The sequence below is a fragment of the Rhamphochromis longiceps genome, linkage group LG18 (assembly GCF_057381845.1).
Source record: "Rhamphochromis longiceps isolate RC_006_pf linkage group LG18, R_longiceps_female_GT1.1, whole genome shotgun sequence".
Classification (NCBI taxonomy): domain Eukaryota; kingdom Metazoa; phylum Chordata; class Actinopteri; order Cichliformes; family Cichlidae; genus Rhamphochromis; species Rhamphochromis longiceps.
This window is the reverse complement of record NC_140574.1, coordinates 8,987,945-9,001,388: the sequence shown is the minus strand read 5'-3', so window position 1 is coordinate 9,001,388 and position 13,444 is coordinate 8,987,945. Positions and strand designations below refer to the sequence as shown.

Sequence of the window (13,444 nt, the reverse complement as noted above, 5' to 3'; positions counted from 1 at the left end):
AGTCCTACTCTTCAAAGCTCACATCCAGCTGTTCATTCCACCAGCAGTTACTGGATACATGAAGACATGTTACTTTGAAAGGGAAGGGGGTTTTTTATATGCAAAACAGGTGAACAAATTTGTGTGTTTTAAAAAAAAAAAAAAAAAAAACTTCAGTCATGTCATCTTTAAAGAGAAATTCAACCAATAAAGAATGCAGTATGTCTGTGATCTGAGACAGCTGAGTAAATATTTGTCAACAGGAACAAATCTGTTCTGCTGCTAGGAAACCAAAGAAGTTCAATTTTGATGTCACCCAAGTAAAATAAGTCTGAACTGCTTTATTAACAATGTTAGCAAGCTGTTCCTCTTTATTTTTAACCTGTGGGGGAAAAATGTTTCTTGGCAGTGGGAGACTGTTTCTAATGTATGTACCTGATTATGTGAAAAACATTGTATAACAGCCAGTTTCGGGGGCACTCTAATGGCTCCTGGGTGAGAGCAGGAAAAATTAAAGTTAAAATAATGGACACAACTGAACAAGTCTTTCTGAATATATTCATTGTGTGATTCTTTTTTGTTGTAATGATGGATTACGCCCCTCAGGCAAGCAGTGTGCCAGCAACCCTCTATTTTTTTTCTTTTTGGTGCTAGAAATACAAAGGAGAGACTGGCATCTGGAAATACTAGAGCTGTGAAATGTAAATCTGTATGCAAGTGTCACTCGGTCTTTGTTCTACATGAACAAATGGACGTCGACGGTGAAGCAAAAGCGAATTTCTTCCCCCCAAATGAAAGAGCAAATGAAACCAAACATTTTTCTTTTTACCTTCAGGCATTCATATTTGACACCAGTATTAGTGCCATTTTCGTTAATGTCACCTTTAGCTTGCCGGTAGCTATGCAGCATGCTAATAATTAGCACCTTCTCTTGAAGACAAATCATTAAAATTAGCCCGCATTTAGAAGGTGAAAGCTCACAACTCAATAAATAAAGATTTATCTAAAATATTATGCAGCGTTATGAGTTCTAAAGGTTCTATGCAGAAATGGTAAAAGTTGAATAAACAGCAGTATTTCAAACACAAACATAGGTATATAACATGTAGGACTTGACAATTTAAGTTTGTTTCGCAATTGTTGTACAAATATTTAAAAAAAAAAACAAGTCTTGCAATAAAGCTGCCATTCTACTTGGGGATCAAGAACAAGTATTGGGGTAAAAGCCCTGAAACCGAAACTGAAATTGTTTTGGAGCTGTCATGAGTCACATATTGGTCTGAGCACTGAATCCTACTACAATACTACTAGAGAATTTGATTGCATTGATTGATTGATCATCAACAATGTAAAAAAGACAAACAAATGACGATTATGTTACAGCTATGGCAGGTGAATTGTGGGATTGCTTCATTTATGTCGCTGAATGCAGGGACACTAATGATATATAGCCAAAGCTTTCTGGTGAAATACACAGTTTAACCATTTTTCATTGTGAGCACATTTTGTATTGGTGTAAACAGCATGTGTACATGTGGGATGAATAATGTGTGTGATAAATTGCTTTGTTTAGGTGTAATATGTCAAGATATGCTAATTAGCTTTGCGCTTATGCTAGTTAGCATAGACAGTGTCGAAGATGGACACAGCTTCCAGGGCTGAAAATTGAAGCCAAAGCAGAAGTGTTTTTTTCCTGTTGTTGTTTTTTTTAAGTGGTCAACAATGTGCGACTGGTTGCAAAAAGACTTTCTCTTATAGAAGTCTTTGGGAAAGTAGCCATGACCTCAGAAAATCAGCCATGATGAGTTTATGGGCTAAGTCACTAGTTTCAGGTCAAATCAAATAATACATTATATTCATTTTAACCGTGGTTATCAATACTGTTGGAACAGGATTATATGAGACATATTCACTGGCTAGTGACTTGTGATTGACAATGTGTTAGCAAATGAGCATGTGACTGAGCTTGTCAGTCATAAACCACTGCATGTATAGATCCACAACTCATTTGCAAAGCAGCAATAATACTGTTACATCTGTTGAAACCACAGCCATATAGTTATTTCTGTTATAGTTCTTGTGAGTCTGCCTAAAGTCCTCATAAAGGGAGCATGTGCAGCTGGTGCATTGTAAGATGAAATGGCAACAGCAAAAATGTTCAACTCAAGGCTGATGATTCAATCAATAACTGATCGTGCCTGAAAAAGGGCAAAAGAATCAGTGAAACTGTTGCCTATAAGAAATAAATTTTATGACTGGCTTTAGGCACTAGATTTTCATCTATGACTCACACTTCACACTCACATTATCTTTGGGCTGATGCAATAAGATTATGAATTTGTCATGAAGTCACTCACTTGCAGCTGCTTAGCATAGTTAACTGGAGAGGAAGGAGAAATATTTGATTGAGTCCAAATGAGTGATGTTAATCCTAAAGCAGTTAAGTTGAGAAAAGACAAATATAGTGATGAGATAAAACCATGAAGCCAGAAAGAGTTACTTTTATAAAGTATTAGTGCTGTCAAGAGTCCAGACACACTTCAGATAAACACTGCACACTATTTAAGAAGTATTACACAATCAAAATTGAAAATTACATCTCTGAAGTCTTTAAAATAACATTTTTAAGACTGTGCAGTGATGCTTGGAAAATTTTGTTTGGCTTCTGGCTAAAAAAAAGTTGGTCAAGGAAACTATTTGAGGTATTATTGCAAAGAGATATTTCAGTTTGTTTCCTCAGTGCTCACCATATCTGTGCCCAGGTCAATGCAGAGGATGGTGACCGTTCCCAGAGGAAGAGGAACACTCGCAATGATGAAGAGGAGGAAAGGCGAGATCTCTGGAATGTTGCTGGTTAATGTGTACGCAATGGACTTCTTCAAGTTGTCAAAGATGAGACGACCTGCAGCAATTAAAAAAGCAAGAAAGAAAAAAGTGTCGATGGTTGATTTAAGGTGGGTCAAGGCCGAGTGAATTTTCTTACTTAAATGAAGGTCACTCCGACCCCTTCATCAGCATATCCACAATACAAATGGATTTTTTAAAATCTAAGACCATATTAAACACCCATAGCTAAATTAAATATCAGTCTCTCAAAGCAAATCTAAGGTTAAATCTCAAGTCAAATGTTTGAGAGCAAAGGCATGTCAAATTACGAGTATTCCTGAGAAAATTGTAGGTCAAAATCCGTCCTTCGGGTCGCCGAATGTTCTTTATTAATACATCACATTTTAACATTTCCATTTCCATTAAACTCATTTTTTTTCTAATCTTAACTCAAACTTCTCAGAGTCCTTTCACCGCGGCACCCACATAGTGCTGAGTAAAGTCTTTTTAAATTATTCTAGTTAATTTTATCTGTTTAAAAATTGTATTGTGTTCAAGTCAACGTTAAAAAAAAAAAGCTAAATTACTTGAGAGTTAATTTTTTGACTGAGGTCTGACTCTAGTCACAGCATAAACTCTGTGAAATCAACCAGACTTCTTCACATATAAACTGCTATTCATTCAAAATAGAAAATCTCTGGTCTCTAGTGTTAAATGACAAAAGAGCTTTCTGTGAGCTTTCTTTTTTTTCCCTTCAAATTCTTGATCCCTTTATTTCACTGACTCACTTTTTTCCTCCAATGTTTTCTTTCCCCTCTTTGTTTCCTCCTCTATAATTTTCTCCTTTTATGCCTCCATTCTGACACCCTGCCTTTCCCCCACACTCACCCTCCTCCACTCCGGTGACGATGGAGGCGAAGTTGTCGTCCAGCAGGATCATATCAGCCGCCTGCTTGGACACATCAGAACCGGCGATCCCCATGGCAACGCCGATGTCGGCTTTCTTCAGTGCCGGAGAGTCGTTTACGCCATCACCTGTCACAGCCACGATCGCCCCCTGTACCCACAAGGACCGGCGAACAAAAAGTGTCAAGAGGAAAAAGATAAGTACCGTGATTTAAAGCCTTTCTCCCCCCTCCGCCCCTTCTGTCTTAATAATGTCTTTTCAAAGCAGCTCTGGGGAGATTAAATGAAAAATGTAATTGAGTTGCAGTCATTCAGTCACGAGGAGTGAGAGTGAGTGAGCCAGGGTGAATTGTAGCATGACCTCAATATATGGGGATGTGAATAAGTGCACGCACACATAATTTTAAAGTTTTGTACATAAAAGCTCAGCATTTAATTTAAGGCACATATATAGGGTTTAATATGAGTTTAACATAAAGTTAATCACATGCTCAAACACACAAACAGGCCTCCATTGTAGGAGCACACACTTAAATGAGCATGAGGACAAAAGCCAGCATTCATTCATTCAACCACCTGCACTAAAAACAGCTCAAGTACACAAACACACATACAGACAATTGCATTCAGTATTAAATGGCAGGAAGACACACACACACACACACACACACACACACACACACACACACACACACACACACACACACACACACACGCGCGCACACACCTGTACAGAACCATACCTCCACACTTAAACATAAACAGGCACATTCAAGCATTCATTCAGTCTTTATCACAAACACCCAAATGCCTGCATTCATCCATATAAAACGTCACACACTGCAATTCAGCTTTAAGCTCTCAAAAAGACTCAATCACACATTTGCACACACACTCTGTCTCTCACTCACACAGACACACATGTGTGACCCTTGACCTGTCTCTGGCAGCCTTCAACAATGATGAGCTTTTGCTGTGGAGAGGTTCGGGCGAACACTATCTCAGTGTGGTTCCTCAGCAGGTCGTCCAGGTACTCAGAGCTCATCTCCTTTAGGTCAGAGCCATGCACCACACACGCCTTGGCATCCCTGGGAAACACACAAGCAGGTACAATTATGCAGAGGGTGGTAATGACATTTCCCTCAAGTCTGTCATTGTCAGGCAACCACACAAATGCAGCAGCGGGAAACATACATTTCCATGCTCTGTGTCTTAAAGGAACAGTTTGACATTTGGGAGATATGTCTGAAAGTAAGACAATTAGCCAAGCAGCCAATCCAAAGCTTGCTCATTAATGCATTTTATTTCCTTTGTCTAATCTACACAAAAATAAAAGTCTAATGATGAATATGTGCTGTTTTGTATTATACGGAAAATAAATTATTGGGAAAGTAATTCAACCTCCTGGAGTCTCCAAGTACATGCTTACTTATTACTGTCATCAGGATTTTCTGCACTATATTATTATTTCAAAACCCATCTACTACACTGCTGATTATCATATGGTGGGAAATGGCTGCAGTTCAAGGTTTCCATTTCTGTCCAGAGCACATTGTTTATGAATGCAGATGAATGAAATAATAATAATAGTAATAATAATAACAACAACAACAACAACAACAACAATAATAATAATAATAATAACAATAATAACAACAACAACAACAACAACAATAATAATAATGTTGCAAAAAGTTATATTGCTGTGAGAAGGTAGCCCTTGCTTATCTGTTGAAATCCTCCTATTCACGCTGTTATTTATTTTAAAAAAATTTTGCTGAGAACTATTTTTTATAGGTTAGGTTTCCCTTAATTTATCCCTTTTATTTTCAGCCATAGTTTGGAACTATTTGCATGTATGTGTGTATGCTGGAAAACCGTGTGGTTGATTATGTGTCTGTATGTTTTAACATGTACACTTATCTTCAGTGTGTGGCTTTTATTCAAACTGTGAAGCACTTTGTAACTGTGTTTTGAAAATTGCTATACAAATAAAGTTATTATTATTATTATTATTAGTGCTCTCCATGTTACACAGACTATTTGATTGCTTGTAACCAAAGTCTACTCAAACAACTGGACTGAAGACCTTGGAATAGAAACAAAACTGTGAAGACTATAAAGGGATCCAGAGTGTTTCTGTTATCAAGAATCTTGTCCCTCGTTATTTCTGTTTACTTTGTACATCCTTCAGACAATTCAGTTAGATTCATCCCAATTCAGCTTATATAGTGTCAAATCACAACAGCAATCGTCGAAGGGTACTTCATATTGTAAAGTAAAGACCTGACAATAATGGACGGAAAACTCCAACAGTCAGAGGAACCATTGTGAGTAAGCACTTGAGAACAGCGGGAAGGAAAATCTCCCTTTTAACAGGAAGAAACCTCTGGCAGAATCAGAACCATTGGCTGTGACTGGTTGGGGGTGAGGACAAATGTCACACTGTGGAAGAGAGCCAGAGATGAATAATAACTAAGGAGTAGAGTGGTGTACAAACACATAAAGGATGAAAAAAGGTGAGCGAAGAAGAAATGCTCAGCACATGATGGGAAGCCCCGAGCAGCTTGCATCTAATCCAGCCCTAAATATAAGCTTTATCTAAATCTTTAAGCATAATCTTACAAGTAGAGAGGCTGTCTGACTCTGCTCCATTAAAGAGGTTTTCTTTTAACCTTAGTGACCTTCAGAGGTCCTAGTAGGCAGATTTTATTACCTTGAGACATGTAACAAAGTTGTTTCTTCTGATTCTGATCTTTATAATACGCTTTTGAATGGAAAGATATGCGACTGGTATCCTTTTTTTTTTTTTTAATTTAAATTTAAATCAACTGCTTCCACTTTATATGCACAACACATCCAGAAGACACAACATAGTTCACAAACTGAAACACTCTCACAGTCGCACAGACACTATTAGAAGCTAAAGCACGCAGTCAGACTCTCCCTTTATACACGTGCACACACACCTGGGGTTAACTTGGCTCAGAGGGATGTTTAGTCTCTCAGCGATGTCCTCAACCGTTTCGTTTCCCTCAGAGATGATTCCTACACCCTTAGCAATGGCCTTGGCTGTGATTGGGTGGTCCCCGGTAACCATGATCACCTGACCGTGGACAGAAGGATCCCATAAGTCACATGAAGCCTGACTGTATCTCATCTGTATGCCATGTATCAGAGCATTCCTAAGCTACAGTTTAGTATAGGCTCTACAGGCACATAACTCATCCAGATGTGCTGTGTAGTTAAACTGGGAGGAAGTGGGGTTATCAGGGGTTAAAGGTTCAAATCGTACAGTAAATTTATTAAATCTTAAATGTGATGCTTTCTTATAGGCAAAATAGTATGATTTTACAAATAATCCATCAAATCTTTGTCTTTGGGTAAAAGAAACTACAGAAGTTGGTGATGTGTACTGAAATTCATCCACTTTCGCCAATCCCCAGCTGCACCTGCAGAAGGTAACAATTCTTATGCTGGTTTTAGGCACCGTATTTTCGTCTATTGTTTAGTTCGAGTATCATCCAATCCTTTGTAATCTTCCAATAACAAGTAACTGACAGATGCAGACTTTGCTAAGAAGCCCACTTTTCATTTCATTACAGAAGTGACAAAAGAACATACTGCATAATGGAGATTATTTTCTGTTCTTTCAAAGTCACCCAGTGGAAAATAATCAGTTCCCTGATGAGAAGCTGTTGAAAAGGAAAGTTATAAAACTAATAAAAAAGCGAAGTATATATAAGTATACATTTAACTTGGATATATATAGCCTGCTATAAAGGAAATGTGGGAAATATTAGGATCTATAACCATATGTACTGTTCATATAGTACATTTAGCTTATTTTTTAACATCTGCTTCATTACTTTACCGTCACCACCAAAGCTTTCAGCAGCACATATACAGGCTGCATAAAGGTACATTAAACATCACACATATTGTGATTACACAGCATAATGAAAATTTAACATCCAGCTAAAAATATTTAAAGAAACGGGTCTTGTTTTGTAGTTTTACCTCTGTAAGCCACCAAAGTGGATTTCAAATCAAATAATCAAGATGCGTTTAAAGTGCAGACTTTCAACTTTAACTCAAGGGGTTTGACCAAAAGTGTTACATTAACTGTTTAGGAAATACAGTCATTTTTATACAAAGTACCCCAATTTCAGAGGTACTTCACAATCCCATCTTGATTGTTTGATTTAAAATCCATTGTGGTGTGGTAAAGAGGCAAAACTACAAACTACAAAATCACCCAACTGTACAGCTACAAAAATTATATTTCCCTGGATCATTTTAAAGCTACTATATTTTCGAGTATTTATTTGTAGAAATTGTTTAGAAATGGGATCATTTCCTGTAGGTTTAAACTATTTTGATAAAGAGCAAAAGTGAAAATCTTACACTGCAATCCATAATGTAAACTATAACTAGATTTATATGTTTTAGAGGCACTAAAACAGAGATATAGCTTAATACATGTCCTAATGCATCAGTCAAAACAAAGTTTATATATTCAACTAAAACTGTCATGAAACGTGGAGTTTTAAAGAAAGGCCACCTCCACGGAACAAGACTCGGCTGTCCATCTGCATCTTAAGGTCAAAGGTCACTCTTTCGAGGATGCCAATGTTCACATTTTGGACAGAGAAGACAGATGGTTTGAAAGAGGAGTGAAAGAAGCCATCTATGTCCACTGTGAACGACCATCTTAGAACAGAGGCGGTGGCTTACGACACCAACTGTCTGCCATCTATAATCGAGTACTGAGATCCCTTCCAAGGCATCTTAACGCCCACTCACATCCTGGGCCATCTGACCTCAGGAAATCGCATGATAGGGTGGGTCCATGTTTCGCAATGAGCTCACCTGAAACCTTGGTTGATTGTGACCCACACCCGTTTTCACACCTTGGCTTGTGTGATTAGGTAGAGGATCACCAGGGTGTCCATTGTCCCTCTTTGGGGGAAACTCCCACAGATCTTAAATCTGGGACTCCCCACCAATTGACCCTTAGAACTGAAGAAGCTTCTCGGATGAGAGGTGAAACATCTTCAAGCAACTTAAAGAAGCCCAGACGCTTTTCTTTCCAAGCTCCTTAGACTACGATGATTTGGATGACTGAGAACCTTCACAAACATTTGAGTTTTAAACTTTTTATCAGATATGTTTTTAACACAAACTTTCCAGCTGTTTTCTACAAAAATAAATACAGCAGCATTTTCAGTCACTTCTGCCTCTAGTTCACTTTTAAGCCAATTACAGGTTGTCTTTCAAAAAGAAGCGTGATAACTACTGTACCTGAAATTAAACATGCAAAATCCTTTCCCCATATTTGTAGTTGTTCCCCTGAGTTAGAATGCCTCATTCTCCTCATTATCCATTTTTATCTCTGCTGGAAGTTGTTTAACCTTCCTGCGGCCTGGCTTATTACTTTTCTGACGAAAAAAAAAAAGAAATCTGCTCTGTGTATTTGGAGTCGATTAACATATAATGACAATTTGCAGTAAATCACTGAATCTGCATTTAGCTAAATGGATTCTTTTTACAAATTGCTATCAGAATATATTCAGCTCATTCTTTATCGCCTTCCATGCTTTTTATTTTAACGCCAACAATTCAATTTGCCAATTATTTTGAATTCTTCATCCCAAAGCCATAATTTATTCGTAAAACTGTCTGTCACTTCTTACCCGAAGATAGCCACACCTGCAACAGTAGCTCTGATAAACTACCGAGCAAACTCTAAAACTGTTCGGGTACTTCAGCCAGCCTTCAAAGTGTTTATGCAAAACATGCCATAAGCATTTTCATCTATACTCATAGTCAAAGGAAGATGGGTTTTTCCATCTGCAGTGAAATATATTTAGCAGCCTGCTGTTCTGTGACCTCTACACAAGCTATGTGGAAAGCATAAAGTGGGGAGATCAGCAGTATGACTATAGCAGAGAACAGGCATCACTTGCAACACATATGACAATGAATAAGTCATGTACAGTACACATGAAAGCAGGACCTGGGATAAAGGTGGACTGCAAAGTCGCTTGCAGATGCAGAACATTTCCGACAGCTTACAGCAGCTTAAAATAGCATTCCCGTGTGGGTTTTGCCAGAAGGCTAGCTGAGCCTTCTGGCAAAAAGTCTGATGTCAATGCCAGCCCACACTGACATCAGCTGATCTGTTGGGATTGCAGCTGAGCTTGACTTTGTGCCGTGCCTGAACTAATTTGTCCATTGGTCATGATCTGTCATGGTCCTGAGAAGTGATCAGTTGTCATTTGGACTTCACTATGTGATTTGAAAAGATATTTGACATGCAAATCCCCTCTTTAAAAAGCTTGATGAATGAAGCCAGAGGGAAAGGAGTATCAGGAAGCACTATAAATTAATCTGCAGAAAGTGTTACCTTGATGCCAGCAGAGCGGCATTTACCCACTGCGTCAGGCACAGCGGCACGCGGAGGATCAATCATGGAGATGAGACCCAGGAAGCAGAGCTGCATAGTGGGGAAGTTCGTGTCGTCGCAGTCGAAGGTGAATCCTCGAGGGAACTGAGATGAGGATAGATTCAAGTGGCAGAAGCCTGGAAGAGGAGAGAGATCAGTGAGGTGATTGTTCATAACAGACTGAAATGAAATCTCAAAGTACACTACAGCTACTGAAAAAACAAGAGAGAAACATATTTTTAACTTTAAAAAGACGCTTGTTTTTTACGACCCCCAGGAAACATATAACAATAAGCAATACTGATTTTTGATGGTGGACTTTACTGTTACTGTTGCTATTTACAGTTAAGCTCGTTAAGGAAATGTGAGTAAGATTTATATATGAAATACACCCTCAGAAAATACATCTGGTTGCAGTGATCCTGTACATTTCCATATGCTTATTCAGATTCAGAAGTCGCAGATTTGCAACACAAATTGAATCGGGCATTTTTATTAATTCATGATACACATCGCTTCCATCATATATCTCTCTCTCCAATCGCCCAAAGTGAGATACTTTGGATGAAACACCACACTCAGTCTAAAACGGGAGAAGCACCCGACCCATCATCATCATCACCTAAGGCATAACTGAGACACACTAATTTACACAATTTCAGGAGTTTCACTCTAAAATGGCACCATTCCATATTCCACTGTTGTGACGCCTACTCTAACAAAATGATGATAGCACATAATTATTACCTATGGCACTTTTTAAAAGATGCCAGGTAAGTTTTCTCCTTGGTTGTCAAAATGATGACATTTACAGAGTCAGAATGCCGAACACTTTAGAAACACCGAAAGCTGAACTTCCAGTACTGATTTTTTTTAACCCAAAATGTGCTGAATTTTACTGCTCAATTTTCACCTGATACTCCTTAAAACGCTGCAAACAAATGTTTCTAATATTTTGTGTAACATTGGTTATAAGTGTTTGCTCTGTGTCAGCTCCAATCCAAGGCAAGAGCCAAAAACTTGCAGTGCAAGCATTCTTTACCTTTATGGGGACATTAGGGCAAACTACCCTGTGTACCAAGGCGATTATAAAAAGTAAGTGCTGTGTCCAGCTGCTTCTCCTCTCCACCTATTCCCAAGCAGACTGCTTTTATTTGGTGCCACTAGATAAACGTACCAAGCACCCTTTCTCCCAGTCCACCCAGCTCCAGGTAGGCACTTTGGAAAGCCTCTCTCCACATTTCATCCATAGGCTCCTCCTGGCCTTGTACCATAATGGTGCTGCATCTGTAAAACAATGAATAATAAATTTAGAACTACGGTGCTTACAATAATCAGCGTGCTTGTATTACATAAGCAGGATGAGCTCCAGCTATATGGACAATGTGATATGTGGTGTCAAAAAAGATTTGCGCCTTTAAAGGGATAAGTTGTTTTTTTATCAGCCAACAACAGCTTTACTGTGGCTTTATTCTAAATTCAATATTCATGTCAGCACTGAGTTGGGTTTGTTTTTGCACCACTGTTACATACAAAGTATATGCACACTGGAGGAGCGCTTAATCTTATTATTAGGCAGAGATGTGGACAGCAGGAAGTTATTCACAATCCAAACTTTGACATGTAGTGCCCTCTTTTTTTCTGTGGCTGTACAGCATAAACTGGAGACCCCTGTAGTTCACAACTCTGCTTTGAGGGTTTTGTTTTGTTTTGTTTGCTTCTTTTAAAAGTAGATACTTTCTCAGCATAAAAGGGAACTGACAGCTCACATGAAAAAAACCCTTAAAACCATGGTAAAACAATACTCTCATACAACAACTCTTATTAACCGTAAAGTGGAGAAAATAACACAAAGAAGTAAACTGACAGTGGCATCCAGGCTTTATTGTGCCTATATGAAAAGAAGGAAATGCAACAAGATTTTGACTTGTCAGAGGCAAACGTTAAAAAATAAAAATAAAAAAATCAATTCCCTTCAACTTGCTACAAGGCATCCACCACACAGTGAAGCAATGCAGAAAGAAAATGAAGCTGCTCAAACAGGATTACAAGAAAACAAAGAACCACAACAAGAGGTGATGTTGCATTACCAACCGCTGGCCAGCTATTACATCACGTTAGACTTCCCATTAGCAGTGCGAATGCAAGCAGAAAGAAGGCTTTGAAAGTATGCAGCTCCCCGGGGACTTTCGTAGTTAGTACTTACCCCCGGGTAGAACTTTTGCTGCAAAAGTAGCTGTTAAAGTGCAATAACTTTTTCCACCCCAAGTCATACTGTTTTTTAAAACAACTATCATCTTTTTTTTTTTAAGGGAAAAAATAAGTTTAATTTTAGTAAAATAAATGTCAACATGATAGAATAAGAAAAAATGTTCTTTCAGGTAAGTTTAACTTCACATTTTTCCCCTGGTCATCTACCGCCCACCTCTAGTGACTCTGCGCCCTGCCGCCTCTAACAGTGGAGCATCCATCAGACTGTTAAACAGTGCCAAAATGAATCCCAATCATGCGGGTGCATAAATGTTAAGTTTTCTTAACCTGTTCCCACTTGTAAATATTATGCATGAATAAAGACAAATTAAAGGATATTGCTGCCATATTTTAAACAAAGCCTATGAAAAAAAGATAAAAACAACCAGTTTTATTATGTTGCTGGATTTTAATCTTTTCCCTGACAGTAACAAAGCAATATATAGAAAATTAACAGCCTGGATAGAGTCTTTTTTTACCGCAACCACAAAGCAACAGGAAACATTAAATGAAAAACGAGTCAAATTTTGTGCTATTTTCCTACTGAGACATATAATCGATCCATTATTGATTAACCAACCTGTCCAGGATTCTTTCGGGAGCTCCCTTCATGACCAGAATATGACCAGCGGGATTGTCCTCCGCTTCATGGATAGAGAGCTAGAAGAAAACGCACAGGAGGAAATGTGAGGACACTGTGGGATTTGCTTTAAAAACAATACACACATGCGGTTCATTGTGGATTGTCTATTGTTAGTCTGATTTTTTATTTATTATTTTTTTTATTTTGTTTTCACTGCTGTCATATTTTCCAACTGGTTAAAAAAAATCATCTCAAGGTTGAATTGACTGAGTGTACCTTGAAAGTCATATGTATGCCTTATGTTGAAGGGACATTCATTTACCCAATTGCATATATTCCTCTGGTGTAGCACCTTGCATTATCCCTTCCCCCATACCTACAGTAGTTTGTGTGCACACACACACACACACACACACACACACACACACACACACACACACACACACACACAC

General features: G+C 38.3%; 1 protein-coding gene across 1 annotated transcript in view; it reads right to left on the bottom strand.

The window, feature by feature from the left end:
• The window catches only part of atp1a2a (ATPase Na+/K+ transporting subunit alpha 2a), a 56,879-nt gene that overhangs the window by 16,858 nt on the left and 26,577 nt on the right, over positions 1 to 13,444 (bottom strand). Inside the window, exons 12-18 of the mRNA XM_085390380.1 lie at positions 12,990 to 13,069; positions 11,337 to 11,446; positions 10,121 to 10,296; positions 6,681 to 6,817; positions 4,649 to 4,799; positions 3,694 to 3,862; positions 2,727 to 2,881 (exon numbers count right to left, since the gene is read on the bottom strand). Of these exons, the coding sequence (XP_085246506.1) occupies positions 2,727 to 2,881; positions 3,694 to 3,862; positions 4,649 to 4,799; positions 6,681 to 6,817; positions 10,121 to 10,296; positions 11,337 to 11,446; positions 12,990 to 13,069 (978 nt within the window). The remainder of the gene's footprint in view (positions 1 to 2,726; positions 2,882 to 3,693; positions 3,863 to 4,648; positions 4,800 to 6,680; positions 6,818 to 10,120; positions 10,297 to 11,336; positions 11,447 to 12,989; positions 13,070 to 13,444) is intronic.